The sequence below is a fragment of the Periophthalmus magnuspinnatus genome, chromosome 10, assembly GCF_009829125.3.
Source record: "Periophthalmus magnuspinnatus isolate fPerMag1 chromosome 10, fPerMag1.2.pri, whole genome shotgun sequence".
NCBI classification, from domain to species: domain Eukaryota; kingdom Metazoa; phylum Chordata; class Actinopteri; order Gobiiformes; family Gobiidae; genus Periophthalmus; species Periophthalmus magnuspinnatus.
This window is the reverse complement of record NC_047135.1, coordinates 7,248,728-7,267,017: the sequence shown is the minus strand read 5'-3', so window position 1 is coordinate 7,267,017 and position 18,290 is coordinate 7,248,728. Positions and strand designations below refer to the sequence as shown.

Here is an 18,290-nt window from a genome sequence, read left to right as displayed (position 1 = left end):
AATCATTTCTCAACATGTACATTGCTATTTGTACATTTCGTTCATTGTAAACCCCAATGTTTAGCAAAAAACAGTTTAGTGATAGGAAATTCAAAACTGCAGAATGGAAAAGTCCCACCTCTCCATAGTGTCATTTTCATCGTACTGTGATTGGTGCATAGAGAGGTCTTGGCATGGAAAGGCAGCCACATTTTGTCATTTTGTCCCAACACAGTGGTGACTTCAGACCTAATTCATCATAATCACTGCAATAAAGTTTGATTTTTAGTCTCATTACTGACTGCACTATCGAAATCTGCAAACTCTACTGCGTCCTGGCTACATTCTTTTGGACCTGCTCCTCTCTGTGGCTCTTGTCGCTCTTGTGTATGTCCTCCCGCAGTGACACTAGGCTCCAGCAGGGGGCAGTGTTCAGTGGGACATCCCGTCACAGACAGGACTCGTGGGACTCTGTGTCGGTCTGTAGACCCCGGTCCGGCTCCGAGTGGGTCCCGTTGTGCAGCGCTGCATACCTAAAACACACAGGGAAATGTTATTAAATTACAAGACGAAACCAGGACTGTACCAGGACAAAACCAGGGCTAATCCAGGACAAAACCAAGACTAAATCAGCTCTGAATGGGTCCCACTGTGGAGCATTGAATAACTGAAACACACAGGAAAATGTTAGCAGACTACAAGACTAAACCAGGACCAAACGAGGCCATAACAAGGACTAAACCAGGACTAAACCAGGATTAAACCAGAGCCAAACCAAAGACCAAACTGAGACTAAAACAGGAGCGAGTGGGTCACATTGTGTAGCACTGAAGTGTATATGAACTATGTAAGATTTGGTGGAGGGTCCCAAATCTATTTATCTCTGTTTTTTGGCCTGGGATAATGAATTTGCATGTAAATTGTCCCCTTTTGTGCTTTGGTGACATAAATATTGGGATTCTGTTTTAGAAATCATTACTACTTCCTATGCAACCAGAACTGCATGTAGGCTTAGGGAATGTGCAGTAGTCTCTGTGCACAGCCGCACACTAGCTAGCTCAATGTGTCTCAAAGCAGTCACAACAATCGGAAAACATAAAATAAACAACCTATTGCAATTCTAATTAATTAAAATAGACTACACAATTATTTTATTTGTAGAATGCTTGAGTGTGTGGCACTGTTTTAATATTTATTATGCCTCAAAATTAGCTTTACCATTACAACGAACATTGTGACGTCTACCCACAGATCCTGGTCCACTGTCTGATCTTTAAATATTTATTAATTTTAGCGTGACTTGACAAAAACCTAGAAATATAGAGATAAAATTGGACAGGAAGTAGTGACGCTAACAGTGAGGTTGCTTAGCGCTATTGTGCACAGAGCCTGTTACTAATAGAACATAAGAGTGACTTAAAGGTCCTGATGGTGTATTACTCGTAGTTACTCTTGGTCTCTTATTTATTTATGTTCAGTGGTGGATGTTGTTTGTATGGGCTTATGTTGCTGTGATGTCTTTTCTCTGTTTTAAAGCATGTGGCCCCATGTCCCAAGACAAATTTCTTCTATGGGAGACAATAAAGGATTATCTTATCTGTAGTTTTCAACTTTTTCCTAACTTTATTACCACAAACTGCTACTTAGCTGATGGAAAACTGTACTGAAAATTTACAGCAGGCACTATCCCATCAAACAAAGTAATAATTTGAAAAAACATTGAAAAAAATCTGAAATATGCAATATATTGTCAACTAATAGCGGTCGGGAGGGTGAAAAAACGTCCGTTACCATGGAAATCCGCCGTGGTTGTAGCAGTAGTGCAAAACTCTTATACAGATATATTAGCCAAAATAACACTGAAAAGTAAACAAAAGGGTGAAACAACGTGATAACCTGCTGTGTCACTACCACAGACTGTACAAAGAAGTGGACTAAGTGTGTGTGACGTCACCCGTAGCGTTCAGCTCCACTTAAATGAAGCTCGTCGAGGCTAACAGTTATAGCGGTGAATTTGGAGCTAAGTTGCATATTTGGAATTCTGATTGCGAGTATCATAGCAACCAAAGACCCAATCCAGAGCAAGGCTGTTGAAAGTAACTCCCTTTTTCCTGCCCACACTGTTGATATGGCATTGGGCAGGCACTTAGCACCACTGTCAATCAAACCTGTTGCTAACGGTAGCGGGAATGACCTCAGGGAAAGAAGGCGCCTGATTTCTCTGTTATTAATGTTCATATCTTGACCAGGATCATGCAGAGCGGGTTAATACGAACATTTTAAGACCAAAATAACAAGTCTGACAGCAGCAATTACAGAGTGAGAGGTGACAGTTTTTCAATGTAAAGTGAATTGGAGCCAGAGTCAGTGGAGCCGGAACGCAGCGGCTAGCAGGTTAGCTACATCCACTTATATGTACAGTTTATGGTTACTGGTAAATACATCTGTTTCTGTATAAAGTCAGAAAATATTTGGACGAACGCTGAGTTTGACATGTAGCATCTTAAAATCTCTTTTGTTTTAACATTACACTCAGCGAAAATTCTATAAGGTGTCACGTCACAATCCCGAGCTCTGCAACGAGATTAATTTCCAAGTGTTGTCTAAATAGTAGGTAGGTTTGGACAGTGACTGATTAAAAAAATAAATGACAAGTTTTGGCCACTGCAAATTATGGTTGCTAGGTAACATCTGCCTATACATGTTATATCTGCTATATCTGTAATTCTAAACTTCACCAAAATTGGAAAAAAAAAAATAAAAAATTGACAAAAAGGCAAAATTTTAGTGTCATCTTAAATATAATGAATAATCCATTTCACCTTTGTTCAGCAGCTTTTCAAAGATACTCACAGGTCTGAAAAACTCACATTGTAAACAGTATGTACACATTTAACATCGCCTCTCTGCTGGCTAAAACCCTTACCAGCTATTTACACAAACATAGGGTCCAAAAACACTTCCTGCTGCTAAACTAGCCGTGAAATGTACAGTGAGAATATATTTGAATGTTTAGATCTGCTAAGACGGAGGCGGTGTAATGCATAAAGTGGTGTAGCAGACTAAATGGTACCACATTGATGTAGGACCATTAGGAGTTTAAAGGATGACTGCAAATGTAAGCACAGATGCGGAAGAGTTACAGGTTTAAAGTGCATATAGGTTAGACTAATTCGGTTAACATAATTATATTAAAGATTGTACAAAAATATTAACTTGTTTTTAAAAAAAATAATTAACTTTTTTTTTTCTTTTTTTTTTTTTTTTAATAAGACCTAGTGTAGTCCTGGTTTAGATCTGGTTCAGTCTAGTTTTGACATTGGTCTAGACCAGGGGTCACCAACCTTTTTTAACCTGAGAGCTACTTTATGGGCACTGAGTCATACCAAGGGCTACCAGTTTGAGACGCTCTTCTGAAATAACAAATTTTCTCAGTTTGCCTTTAGTTATACATTATTAATAATGATAAATGATAATCATCTATGTGAACACACTGATCATGTTGCAAGACACTGATCACATTAATGATTTCTCAAAATAATTATCAACAATGAACAAGGAGGGAAACAGATATCAGTATACAGCACTTTAACTTTACTAATCTTAATAATTGTTAAATTTTCAGATGACACTTACATCACTACATCTCATAGGAAAAGTGTCCCATTTTCACCTTCCATTGACAAACCTTTTTAACAAAACATAAATAATATACATTGCACCATGTTCCATAAAGTTATCAATTATTTAATGTTAAAGAAAAATAAGCTTACATATTTTTAAATAAATCTCGGTTGCGTTGTGTGACTTTTTCACCGGTGTCGTGAAAAAAGCCTGTTGTTTACCCAAAGCTGCGTTTAGGTCTGGGCTTGTTCTGCCCATAGTGCGCGTCCCCGTGGGGAGTGCGTGTCCCCGTGGGTAGTTAGTGTGGCTTTGTGAGACGTAGTGAAGTGTCCCTCCACATTGTGCCGCTTTGCTGTCACCACAATCGCTCCGCAGATGAGATCTGGTTTCTTTTACAGTCTTAAAATGTTGTGAAAGTGATCTCTTTATTTTCTATGTTTTGGAGTAAGAAACTGCATTCAGCGCATCCTCACAGCGCTCGCGAGCGGAGCATTGGTTTTGTCACGCGCACAATACTGACCTTTGAAGTAAGTAGGTCAAAGTTCACCTTAACTTATCTAAACTTCACGTATAATGAACATATGTTTAAGATATTGTCATTTTTAAATCTATATAAACACAAGGGTGATAGAAAAAAAAAATAGCAACAGAGTAAAATTAAATTTTAGATGCAGCTCATTAGTGAGTTGTGCTATTTTTAGAACCGGTCTGCGGGCGACATGGCGCCCGCGGGCACAGGGTTGGTGACCCCTGGTCTAGACAGTTCTGGTTTAGTCCGAATCAGCCTCTTAAGTCCTGGTTTAGTATTGGGTTTGACTTAGTTTTGATCCAGTTTAACCCAGAAAGGTCTATCTAATCATCTTCACCATGATTTCACTTTATTAGGCAACACCAGCTCATATGCTCATAGTTCACAGTCCATTTCAGCTTATCACTGAAAAACCAGGAAGTGTTTTCGAGGTGGAGCAACATTGTAAATCTCTGCCGCTTCATAAGAAACGAAACTAAAGAGAGAGAGAGCAGCTGGTGTTGAGTGTCTGCTCAAACCAGAATCAAACCGACAACTTTAAACATCTATATACGATATGTCAAGTATCAGGTGAGCAACCATTTATATTATGCTAACAATAGTGTTTTAGTAGCATGCTAATGCCATTAGAGGTCTGAATGATTGTATGACTCAGGCACAGTTCACACTTAGTGTAGTTCACTAGACTTAGGCTTCAAACAGAAACTGTAAACAAACAGGTGTGTTAGTTTCAAAGTAGTTAGCTCTTTCCTTCAGACAGATATAAGGCAGTGTCCACCAGTGATCTGACCAGAACTGAAGAAGCCACTTGGATGAGCAGTGAAATGTCTTCTATCCTAACACTTTCTGTCCAGTTGAAAGATTTGAATGTTTGAATGTTTATGTTTTCTTCTTCTCAACTTCTTCACCACAACAGTCTGATACAGTGACCACATCACTGCAGATGCTGCGTTGATCTGCCTTCCGCCAAGCTCTCACTCCATCCTTCCTTCACTCGTGAACCAAGACCCTAAGATACTACTGCGTGCAGATCTAGTATGGGGCGCAATTAGGCAATTCTGAAATTGATGCCTGTCTGGCATTGCTCTGTAGGCACTATTCTTATTGCACCCCTGCTTCTAATCATTTCTACAGGATTAAAACCTCTTCTTCCCTTGGGCACAGCCTCCAGAATCCAGTGTGATGCCCCATACCTGTGCCGCTGAAAGGCGTGGTGCACAGGCGAGCTGAGGAGCTCCACAGTGGAGGTGGGCACGCTCTCTGTCGATTTGCAAGGAGAGGAGAGTAGAGGCCTGCTACTCCATTAGTTGTGCCATGGCTCCCTCTAGGGGATGCAGGGGGTTCTGTAGAACCTGCTCTGTGTTTATGTTTATAATGTTTAAGTTTTGCAATATGAGGGGCTGTGTTCTTGGCCGGGAGTTTGTATACGTAGGAAAACATAGACTTATTGAACAAAAAAGAGGGCTTGCATGACACTGCCTGAGTGTTGTTGAGCTACAGTCCCTGCACGTCTAGGCTGCTGTGAAGATGCCAGTCTCGTTGCCAATGTCTGAGAAGGTAGCACCTTTCTGGAGAAACAGAGTTTTAGTGCTTTAACCTCTCACTTCATTTCCTCACTTCCCTGCTGCATGGCGGCAATAGTAGATTCAAACAAGACCTTGGGATTCACAGGAACATCAAGGAGCTGTGTTTTGTCGCTATGGGACAGGTTTGAGAACTTAAGCCACCTGGCCTTCTCCTGTGTAGCCATATCTCCTATTGCCTGGACACATGCTTGTTCAGCACACCTGTGTGTGCCGTACAGATCTCAGGTACAGGTAATGCTGTTCTGTAACTCAGCCTGGCCAGCTAGGCTAGAGTTAAAATAAGTAGCTAATAGCAGTGGCAACTGTTTGGAGACAGGCCCGCCTCTAAATTTAGATAAGGCAAAGTGACAATAGGTTATTGTCTGCTGGTAGAGTGATAGAGTGGTAGATTTATCTCCCTGTATGGACAGTTAAACTAAGCCTCTGTGTCTGCAGGATGGCGAGTGTGAGCTGTGTGCTGTCTGAGGACCAGTTTCTCTGCTCCATCTGTCTGGAGGTCTTCACTGATCCAGTGACCACTCCCTGTGGTCACAGTTTCTGCTGCACCTGCATCAACAAACACTGGGACAGCTCTGCGCACTGCCACTGCCCTGTCTGTAAAGAGAAGTTCAGCTCCAGACCAATGTTAAAGACCAACACTTTTATGTTAGACATGGTGTCTGAGTTTAAAAGTAAACCAAGAGGTGAAGAGCTGAATGCAGCAGAGTCAGGAGTCATGTGTGACATGTGCCCTGATCCAAAGCTGCAGGCGCTGAAGTCCTGCCTCATGTGTCAGACGTCCTACTGCCACCTCCACCTGCAGCCCCACCTCACAGTGCCCCGCCTACAGAAGCACCAGCTCATCGCCGCGGTGACCGACCTGGAAGAGCGGATCTGTACTGAGCATGATCGGCCTATGGAGTTCTACTGCAGAGACCACTCTGAGATTATTTGTGTTGAGTGCAGTTACACAGAACACAGAGACCACAACATGGTCCCACTGAAGGAGCAGTGTGAGGAGCAGCACAAACATCTGCAGCAGCAGATACAGGAGAGAAGAGAGAAAGTCCACGAAATCCAGAGGTCCGTGGAGCTAAGTCAGAAGAACGCAGACAGAGAAATGAAAGAGGGGAGGGAGTTCTTTAATGACCTGATGAAGTGTGTTCAACACAGTCTGGATCAGTTTAAACTGAGCATCAAAGAGAAGCATGAGGAAATAAAGGAAGAGGCAGAAGAGTTAATATTAGGTATAAAGTCTGAAATCTCTGCACTGGAGCAGAGACGAGCCGAGATGGAAGTGATCTTGAGTTCTGACGACCATTTTCAGTTTGTCCAAACCTTTACTTCAGTCAAACCTGCTCCAGCGCTTCAGGACTGGACAGAGCAGTCTGTGAGGGCTCCATCGTACAAGGGCAGAGTCGCCAAGGCTGTGTCTGAGCTACAAAACACAAAGCTCATGCCAAAAATAAAGGAACTTACAGATAATGTTTTTGTACAAGCAAAGAAGCATCCAGTCATTGTGACTCTAGATCCATCTACAGCTCATCCAAACTTATATCTGTCTCAGGATTACAAACAGGTGAAATACTTGCATCAAAAAAACAATCTTCCTGACACCCCTGAGAGATTTTCAACTTTGTTGTATGTTTTAGGAAAACAAAAGTTTTCTTCTGGCAGGTTTTATTTTGAAGTTCAAGTGACAGGAAAGACATCTTGGTTTTTAGGAGTGACAGAGGAGTCAGTGAACAGAAAGGTAGACTCTGGGGACATGACACTGAAAAATGGATATGGGTACATATGTGGGAGGAATCACAGTGTACCTCTGTGGTCTGCTGTGGAGAAGGTCGGGGTGTTTGTGGACTATGGCCACGGTTTGATCTGTTTTTTTGATGCCGAAACTTCAGCTCTCATCCACTGCATCACTGACTGTCACTTCACTGAGAACGTCCTTCCGCTCTTCAGTCCTGGACAAAATTACTTAGGCAACAACTCTGCTCCTCTGATACTCACTCCTGTCCGTGTTTAGTGTCGTTTCATAAAGACTATTTCAATGGCATCTTGAATATTATGCATTATTTACTTCTGTGCCATATTTAAAAAGATTATACATTTGATCAGAAAAAAAACAAAACAAAAAAAACATTATCTTTGACGATAGCTTTAATGTATAAATAGTGCACTCCTGATGTTCTATTGAAACATACTGTATATTCCCAAAAGTAAAGGTGTAATATAGGTTTTGCTTTAGTCAATGCGGTGGTTAATGTGTATGGGTATTTAAAATGCAAAAATCAAACTAAACAGCCAAATTCAATGGCCTCCTTCCAGGCATTTACAGCATGAGGGTGCAGAATACAGTGAAATGCTGCATTTGTCAGAAGGAATATGTTGTTTTGGGTCATTGTAAATATGAAAATATGTGATATTGTAGAAAACAAATCTTAATTAAAAAAACATCAACTTCCAAACACTGTGGGCAAAGTGTGGTCTCCATGTGACAGCTATGAGAAATGCACTCCAGTAGGACTCGATCCAAACCCAGAGCCTGAACCAGCGGAGAGCGGCTCTGATTCAGGCCGAGCTCAGATAAGTTTAAGAGGGGAGTGGTGTTAAGTGCCTCGGGATGAGCAGCGCTTCTCCCCAAGAAGAACCAAGTGCACGGTGGGTTGATGTGCCGCGAGTGGTCTCCAAAGTTATGCATGCGGCTGTTCTATGCTTCAATCTATAGCGAATGAAGATACTGGATGTGTTTTAAAGTTCAAAAAGCAAAGCCTCAACAATAGTTAAGTAGCAAATATGCTTATGATTGCCAAACTACAGCAATGAAACTGCATTTTTGAGCTGCAGGTGCAGTTTGGCACCAAATATACAAACTAATTTCGCCGTGAGGGCCAATGTCTCCTGGAATCAATTTGTTGATCAAAACCAAGTCTAATGAAAAAATTAAAAGCAACCAACAAGTGTTCATTTTTTGTGTCTGTACAAACACGTGATTGACTTTGAGGTTTTAAAAACACGATTGCCTTGGTCCATGAATCCTCTACTTCACATTCTGTCATTTTCTTCTCCACTACACTTGTTCCCAATCGTCTCTGTATCCAATCTAACTTCCTGTTAATTGAGGTGAAGACTTGGGCTCTGTCCCTTTCACCTGTTCCTGTTGGGGCAGAACCAGTGCTTAGCTCTGCATATTCGATCTCTGTACAATCTCCACTCAGAGTCACTCAGGGTCACAGGCAAAGACGCTTTGAACATTACCATAAATATAGTTTTTGTTTTTCTGTTTGGGAACATCCTGGAGTCAGTGATCTTTCTAAAGGCTATTTTTGTCCTTGAAAGAGGGTTTGTATTGTGTACTTTGTATTTTGTACTTATTGTTTTTATAAGCTATGGTGTGGCTGGTTTTTGTTTTTTTTTTCTAGCAAGGGACAAAGGATGAAAATTAGCACTGGCTATAATCCTGCATATTTATAGGTGTGGGATTCGTTCCCCATACCTCTGTTCTTAATATGCATTGCCCCTTAATTAAATCATAAACAAACAAACAAACAAACATATTTTACAGCGAGTGAACATACTACAGAGGAATAAAAACTTTAAAATTGTGATAGAGCTTCTCTGCTGTCTTGGGGTGTATTTAAACATGCTTTAATGTTTTAGCTTAAAGAGGGAGTATTATGCAAAATCGACTTGATGTCTGTTTAATCCCTCAGTCGTCCAGGTGTGATCCATAACAAAAGATGAAGTTTAAATTTGTCAACTGGACAAATCGTTCTAGGAGCGAACACTTTTTGCTGCTTATCCAAGCCTCTTCTTCAGTTCGAACTGAACTGAAGAAGCGGCTTGGATGAGCAACGATTTAAACCCGAGCTCTTGCATGACAATTAATTTGTCTTTTTATTTTGGCTGATTGAGACCTGATGAGTATAAAAATAAAGAATTACCTTTTTACATTATGAGAAAAAATATGTCCACATATGAGGACATTCGTTCTACTTTTAGAACAAAATAAAATCACATTTGAATAATGATTTGCAAAAACTATTACGTGCCTGAACACAGCTACATTTTTCCTGAGTAAAAACAAAATGAGAAACGACAATTGTGCCTCTTGGAACAATGTGGCTCATTTGAAGAGCTGCTGACAGGTTCAGGAAGACACATGCCTTTAACAAAGTCCATCTAAACTATAATGTGTTATACTCTTCTGTCACCTTTAAGTCACAGTTTAATGACCTCATATGTGGACACCAGGACAAGTATATGTACATTTTTCAAGCATTTCAAATTTTAATCCTAGTGTAGTTCGGGGACGTTCTTGTTCCCAGGTGATCTGGCTCTCTACGGCTCCAGGTCCACTTTAGAAAACAGATAACACAGACTCAGGCAAAAAAAAAGAAAAAATGTAGATTTGATGTTGTAATTAACCACCATATTTCCAGCGATGGATTAATTAATGCGTGATGGAGATGTTTAATATCATACTGTGCAACTATACGAAATTAGTGCATTAATACATGATATGATAAAAAAAAAACTTTAAACTTAAAAATGTAAAAACAAATCTTGAATACTGCATAACACAGGAGCTGGACACAAGAAAAAGAAATATTCGGTCTTTTACAACGTTTAGCGTCTGCTTTAAATCTAATCCTAAATTACAGATGTTATCACCACGACAAGTTTTATTTGGTGAGTGACACTTTGCTGATACGGCTTTAATCCCACAGACACTGACAAAGCGACTGAAGCTGAGGAGAAGGAGAGGAATCAGGAACACCGGAGTAATACAGCAAGGATAGACTGTATATATAAAAAATGGACATGACTAACCCGCTAGCCGCCACGTTCTAAACAGGAAGTTAGTTCTTTGCATTAAAAACTATCGCCTCTCTGTCTATCACTGCTATCAACCTCATCATTTTAGTCTTAAATTGTTCGTATTAACCTTTTCTGCATGATCCTACATGTTTATTTAGCCATTTTGTCTCTAAATCAAGATATGAACATTCATAACAGTAAATTTTGAGTGAAAAAAAGACACATTTTCAGTGGTGAAGGTAACGAAGTACAAGTAATAAAGTTCTGTACTTAAGTAGAATTTTTATGTATCTGTCCTTGAATGAAGTACATTTTACAGTAGATACCTTTTGCTTTTACTTGACTACATTTGAGAGCAGGTATGTGTACTTTTTACTCCACTACATTTTAAACTGGACTGAAAAGTACTTTTCATATGATTTGAGGAGTTATTTTTACCAAGTTTGTGGTAACATCCTGACTAAAGTTTTCAAGTTCAAGCTTTGACTTTGCACAAACAAAAATAAATACATAAAATTCACAAAAAAAAAAAAAAAAAAATGAAAATAAGACTGATTCGTATTGTAACTGTTGACGAAAATCTGTATTGTTTTTAATCAACAACACTTGGGTGAAATACTATTTACTCTTAAAGTAGATAAACAGGTACTTTAATACTTTTACTTCAGTTGATTTTTTCATGTGATACTTTTACTTTTGCCTGAATAACTTTTCACCTCTGTATCTGTACCTTTACTTCAGTAACAAAACTGAGATCTGTGCTGCTGTTTTGGTCAGGACAAACTGAGTAGTAAACTTTCCTGGTTAAACGAAGATTAAATAAAAAATAATAAAAATACACAAATCCTTATGATCACAGTTACACTCTGGAGCTCGCCCCTTGTAGCCACAGCTGCCCTGGGACTGAGTGAATGAGACAAGGCTAACATTCTGCACAAACAGCCCCATCAACAAACTAGTAGTTCTATTCATGATTTACAGTTGTGTTGAATTGGCTGCACTCGACTTTTTTCCCCAAGTATTTGAGCAAGATATGCCTCAGTACAGATACATTGTATAAACAGATTTTGAGGTCAAAATAAGTCAGCTGTGTAAGTGTTTTATAGGCAGATAATCAGGAAGTGTGAGGTTAGCGTGCTAGTTGTTGTTAGCCTTTCTGTGACAACAAAACTCCTGTCTGGCCTCTGAATGCTGTGAAAAGTGCTTATAAACTCATCTCTGTGAATAATTAGGATGCTCTGAATGCATACTTGCAACTGTTTAAAATGAACTAATTCTGTTTTTTTTTCACATTTTTATGACAGTAAAAATCAGGTACAGCGACTTTATGCTACAGTTGGATATTCATACTGCAAAATCAGCCAATTAGAGATTACATTTTGAGGCATATTACTAAAAACAATTACTTGATTTGATGATTTGAGGTCAGTGTAGGACAGGCTTCATTCAAATTCAGTTACAAATAATAATGAAAGCATAATGAGCGTAATGAATGTGTGCAATGTCCCCAACAACTTGTCAAAACAGCGGAATATTTGCATGTGATTCTTTTTGATTACTACCCAAACATCTGCTACTGTCTGCATTCAAAATCCTGGCCAATATTCCTGCAAAAAGAAAACAAAAAAATACACCGTTTTCCATTGATTGAGTGTCTGGGCACAGTTGTGTTGTTGGTTAGTTGGTCCATTGTAAACTCATTATGGTTTGAGTCTCATTTTACCGACCCAAAGCTGCCAATCTGAGGACATGCAGCAGCGGCAGAGTAAACAGGCTCTTTCCAGCTTCCAAAGGTTTTTAAGAGTTTACCTCGGTTGAACTTTGGATGCACTGTTTGGCCTTTCATGGGTTTTAATGGGGAAACCTCTCTGCATTGGCTAAAAATGATGGATTTTTAAGATAATTTGGTTTGAAGTGTATTTAAAGCCAAATCATAAGGGTTTAACAACATAATAGGCTAAATCTAAACAAGTCAAAATTTCCTATGTCTTTGAGCAAAATTGATCTCGCCCCAGTGCAGATATATTGCAGAAGCAGCTCTTGAGGTCAAAATAAGTCTGCTGTGTCTGCATCTAATTATAAAGCATTTTAATGTCAGAGAAGCCGGAAGTGCTAACATAACAACTAGCATGGTTATCAACTTATCAAGATATTCTATTTGCAGGATTTATGTTTACTCCTATGTTAGTTGGGTAACCGTGTAAAAAAAAAACAAAAAACAAAAAGCCCCCCAAAAAAACAGGTATACAACTAGTGGAAAAAAATGAAGGTACCCTGCTCTAAAAGTGTCTTGCCCAAGAACACAACAACAGTACACACTGGACAAAGCTGTATATGCACAAACTTGAGTGCCATTATCCTCATGTAAACTTCAGCCTCACAGAGGGTTTGTATCAACAAACATGAGGAGTGTTGGGTTGTTATGATGTGATTGTGTCTGTGGTGTTTCCATAGAATCAAATGAGGTTTGTTCAGACTCGACTCAACTCAGACAGACACATACTGTGGACTACTAAGAGAAAATAATGTTTGTGCAGTGTGGTCTTGAGTCATGGGGGAACAGACTTTAATGTAGAGATTCTAATGAATCGATACTTTGTGAGTTGAGTTGCTATATGTTCTGAGGACAGTATTTGTTCTGTTTACATATTTTTTGATGGAAAATTTCTGTTTTTTGGCAGTAGTCATGACAAAGGCTAATATTAGTATGTCCATTTGTTTTCTTCCTCTTTATCTGGGGCCCATAGAGGCAGCAGTCTGAGCAGGGAGGCCCAGACTCTCCCCTCCACACACATCTCCTCCAGCTCTTCCAAGGGGATCCTGAGGCGTTCCCAGGCCAGCAGAGAGACATCGTCCCTGCAGCATGTCCTGGCTCATCCTTGGGCCTCCCAGTGGAACATGCCATTTTTGTTAAAAGAACTGTATGCAGCCTGTGCTTTTACAGTTTTACAAACAGGAAGTACACACAACTAAACCTGGGTTGTCAGTGTCTAAACCTGCAGACAGAGAGATTTTCTCATTCTCAGTATATGGACGACACACACTGAGCTGCAGAGGCTGCACCAGCAATTAACGATTGGCTGCAAGTGCTGGGGTTTAGGTAGTGACGATTCAGATCAGAGAGACTCCTGGATTTCAGCATTGAAAATGACAACCAGCTGACCTGTGTCAGGCTCATTCTGCCTTCTGATTGGAGAATCATCTTGAGGAGAATAAATCCATATTACAACTGTCATCAGTAAAAGTTATATTTGATTTGAACATGTCTACCTCGTATCTGGGCACACAGGTCATGTTTATAAAATTCAAAACTATTTAAAATGATTCAAAAATTATTTATATTGTGAAATGGCAGTATGTCCCTCATAAAAGATAATAGTCTATTGTGTGAACTCATAAATTCAGTGGGCTGAAACAGTGTGAGCACAGTACAGCTTCCTGGACCTTTTGGCTCCCACACACGTGTACAGTCTGTTATGTCCACTTTACAATTCACATTCAGATATGTTTTATTGTTTTAATATTGGTTGGTCTCATTCTCTATTCATCTCTCTGTTCTATTTCACTCTCTTATTTCTTATCTTATCTCACCTATCTCACCTACCCTCTCCTCTTTTCCTCTCTGTCTTCTATCATCCCTTTCCTCTTTTCTCTCCAGTCTCTTATCTCTGCCCCTGTCTTGTCTCCTCTCCATCCTTCCTCTTCTATCTCTCCCCTGTCCCCTTCTCTCAACCTCATTCCTATTTATCTCTGCCCACTCTCCCCACTCCTTTTCTCCTCATTTTTCTTCTTTTCATCTTTCACCTCTCCTCTCTCTCTTATTCTTCCTCTTTCCTTCCCTCTCTCCCTGTATCCGTCCTTCTCATTCTCCCAACCTTCCTCCCTCTCCTCACTCTCTTTCCACTCTTCCATCTTCCCTTTTCCTCTTCTTCTTTCAAACCATTCCTCTCTATCCATATTTCCCCCTCTGTTTTCTCTCTTTTCCTCCCTCACCCCTCTTTGTTTTCTCTTTGTCCTCTCTCTCTCCTCTTCCTGTGTCTCTGAACCTCTATCCTTCCCTCTCTTCTTTCTCTCCATTCTTCTACCCCTCCCACTCCTTCTTTCCCTCCCTTTATCTGCCCAATCTCTCTTCCTCTTTCTCTCTCTCTTTCCTTCCCCCTCTCTCCCTGTCCCTCTTCCCTCCCCTTACCTCCATCTATATGGCTCTCTCTCTCTCTCTCTCTCCCCCTCTTTGCCCTACCTCTTTCCCTTCTCTTAACTCTCCTCCCATCTTTTTGCCTCCTCCTTCTCTCTTTCCTTTCCCCATCTCTCCTTTTACCACTCCCTGCTTCTCCTTGCTTTCCTTCCCCCTCTCTCCCTTTCTTTCCTTTCCCCTCTCACCCTTTCTCTCTCTCTTTCCCCCTCTCTCCTCCTTTCTTTCCTTACCTCTCACCCTTTCTCCCTCCTTTTCCGCCTCTCTCCTTCTCTCTTTCCTTACCTCTTGCCCTTTCTCTCTCCACTTTTCCCTCTCTCCTCCTTGCTTTCCTTCCCCCTTTGCCCATTCTCTCTCCCTTTCCCCCTCTCTCCTCCTTTCTTTCCTTACATCTCGCCCTTTCCCCCTCTCTCCCCTCTTTCCCCTTCTTTCTTTCTTTCTTTCCCCCTCTTGCCTTTTCTCTCTCCCATTCCCCGTCTCTTCTTCGATTTTAAAACTGTGATGAACATAGACAAATAAAACAATAAACTGCGACACATAAACCAGAGAATTTCACATTGTTTTAAAGGTGCATTGTGTAACTTTTCATGCTCGTCTCCATGGAGATGTTTTAAACGGTTTTGTTGTGGCACCAGCTTGTCTCCATGGAGATGCTATTGCTTTATCTGAAATGTTCCACAGCATGGCATTAAACCTGTGTTGCATTTATCTATTTACATGTGCTTTGGCAGATAAACGTGGCTTTGTTGTGTGACCTGCTTGTCTCCATGGATATGTTGTTGTTTTACCTGAAATGTTCCACAGTATGGCATTAAACCTACCTACATCGCATTTTTTTATTTTATTTGTGCTTTTATAGCTTAAATGTCTTTGTGATTCACCTGCTTGTCTCATATCCTCTCATTCAATGTTTTTTTTTTTTTTTTTTACTACTTTCTATATTTTAGTGACTAGTACTGTAATACCAGATTGCTCACATTATTGAATATTCTTCTATTAAGTTACAACTTACTTTTTATTTATTTATTTTTATTTTTATCGATTTATTATTTCTTGGGCTATTTTGTACTTCTACTTTATTATTTTTTATTTATTATTTTTGTATTAACAGTACTCTTAGTTGAGTAAAGTTTTATTCAAAGTTTTTAATTTGACTTCCTGGTTGGACATAGGCAGCAGATGTGAGGTAACGCAGAGGTAATTAGACAACTGTTACCTAGCAACCGTAATGTATAAGAGCCAAAATTGATCTAAACTGGGATAAATTTGAACTAATGTGAGATAGTTAAAAAATATGATGAGCTTTACTCCACTTCTTTGCACAGTTATGGCTATGCAGCTTTCAAGGGAAAACAAAAGTTCATTCAGGGTCAAAGGTCAAACATGAGAAGTCATAAGGCGCTTTATAACTTCCTGTAGCGCGGCATGTCTCTTTAAAAGTGCTTCCTGTTCAGAATGAGAGCAGATGTCCTCCACAAGCTAACACCGCTCTGCTTGTGTTTATGCTAATCCCAGCGCCGCGGAGTGACTAATGAAAGAGACGGAACAGGACGGAGAGAAACAGAGATAGAGAGATGGAGGGACAAGGATAGTCAGAGGGAGAGAGCAAGAGTGGAAGAGATAGAAAGTGTAAGGGAAAATATAGAGACAAACAAGAGAGAAAGAGAGAGAGAGAGACAGAGAGAGAGAGAGACAGAGAGTGAGAAGGAAAGGCATAGAGAGCGGAAGAGAAAGAGAGCTTAAGAAAGACAAGACAAAGGGAGGGTGAGAGAGGAAGGAGAAAGTGAGAGAAAGGGAAAGAAAGAGAGAAGAAGGGAGAGAAGGTGAGGGGGAGGGAGTGAGAAGAGGAGAGGGAGAAGAGGAGCAGGAGATAAAATGGAGAGAGAGCTATAGACAGGAACACGCAAAAACAGGTGTGTGTGTGCATGTGTGTTGGGAGGGCAGAAAGAGAGAGGGGGAACAAAGGAAGAGATAGATAGAGAGACAGAGAGATAGAGAGAGAAAGAGACAGGGACAAAGAGAGAGGGAAAGAAATGAGAGAGGGGCAATAGAGAAAGACAGACAAAATAAAGAGAGAGAGCAGCAAAGAAGTAGAGAAGTAAAGGTAGATAAAGAGATACAGTAGATACATAGATAGACAGATAGATGGATAAAGAGAAAGGGAGAGACAGAGAGAGAAACAAAGAGGAAATAAGAGTGAGGAAGAAATAAGGAGAAAGAAAGAAACAGAAGCCAAAGAGATGGGGAGAGAGAGAAAGACAGAGAGGAAGAGATAGGGAAAAAAGAGAGAGAGAGGGAGGAAACAGAAGCCAAAGAGAGAGAGAGAGAGAATGCTCCCGGAGCGACAGAGTGGCCCACACAACCAGACAATTGAATCAGGAAGTGGAAGCATAGAGACTACAGAGGAATAATGTGGTTAGACTCAGGACAACTCTGTGTAAACCAGGAACAATCAGCTGCTAATGCACAACACATGGAGCACTCAGCAATATCAATACTTATATACAACACGTTTTTATGTTTAGTAATGGCTAATAAACATCAAATATCCCCCTTACAGTTGTCCAAAGTATCGAAAATCAGATATTAATTGACACTAAAACTAGTATCCAAACTAGACATGTGAGCAGGCATCGAAACTAAAAAAGACACATTCTCAAGACAGAAATGAACCTTCCCTGAAAAGCTTTAAAATGATCTTGAGCTGTATCAGAACAAGTATAAGACTACCGCATTTACAATAAATCACACTTTTTTGGTACTTTGTCTGGGGTTGCGACTCATACACAGATATGTGATGCTTCATCTACTTCCGGTGCAAGTGGAGTTGTTCAGACGTGACACCGACGATGAAAAATTCAATGGAATTACTGATTTGGAGTGAGATCCAGAGTAAACTTGTCAGCTTGTTTTTTATGATTTAGTTATCTGATTAACTGTTAATATCTTATGTTAACATACCAGACACATATTCAGTTCACTGTCTATGCTTCATGTACGTGTTTACATTTGTGTTATGTAATGGTTGATTATACATGTTACAGTTCACTTAAGTGGCCACTAGATGGTGATGTTGTGTTTGTAATACCTGTAAGAAAATTTACTTGACTCATTTTCTTTTATACATTTTATATTTAATTTCCCCTTATTTATTTCCCCTACATTCATGAGACCATAAAGGTGATAATTTTTCATTTGGAACAATATTGTAAATGTTTAGTTTAGTTTAAGGTTGTGAAAACGCGGCGTATAGCCCGGAGAATACGGTATATAGACTAGTATATGCCCATGGACCACTTATGGGACCTACCAGAATGCCTTTTTGTCTAAATAAAGAGTTGTTTTTTTGTTTGTTTTTATCATTGTGGTATCAGAATCATGAGTATTGAGTATCTATTGAGTATTGAGTCTATTCTTTAGCATGAAAAACCAAGTTTGAAATTTTAGTATCGCAACACAAATCCACCTGTTCTTCCCTCTCTGGCCAACCAAGGCCGCAGGCCTTTCCTGTACATGTCATATCTGTCCTGACCTGATTTTTTCCAGGTATTATGCAACATGTATACGGCCCCAGTACAGA

The 18,290-nt window shown here is 40.0% G+C and overlaps 2 protein-coding genes across 3 annotated transcripts in view; one reads left to right on the top strand and one right to left on the bottom strand.

Moving 5' to 3' along the window:
• Window positions 1-352: 352 nt before the first annotated feature.
• Window positions 353-18,290, bottom strand: part of htr4 (5-hydroxytryptamine receptor 4) — a 224,308-nt gene continuing 206,370 nt past the window's right edge. Inside the window, exon 7 of the mRNA XM_033973967.2 lies at window positions 353-512. Within this exon, the coding sequence (XP_033829858.2) occupies window positions 428-512 (85 nt within the window). The 3' untranslated portion in view covers window positions 353-427. The remainder of the gene's footprint in view (window positions 513-18,290) is intronic.
• Window positions 4,604-8,657, top strand: LOC117377521 (E3 ubiquitin-protein ligase TRIM39-like). Of its 2 annotated transcripts, none has more exons than XM_033973964.2 (2): window positions 4,604-4,702; window positions 6,154-8,657. In XM_033973964.2, the coding sequence occupies exons 1-2, from the start codon at window positions 4,689-4,691 to the stop codon at window positions 7,721-7,723; spliced, it is 1,584 nt and encodes a 527-aa protein (XP_033829855.1). In that variant the 5' UTR covers window positions 4,604-4,688; the 3' UTR covers window positions 7,724-8,657. The 2 variants fall into 2 exon arrangements, with proteins under 2 accessions (XP_033829855.1, XP_055080977.1); XM_055225002.1 differs by lacking the exon at window positions 4,604-4,702 and adding an exon at window positions 5,357-5,379.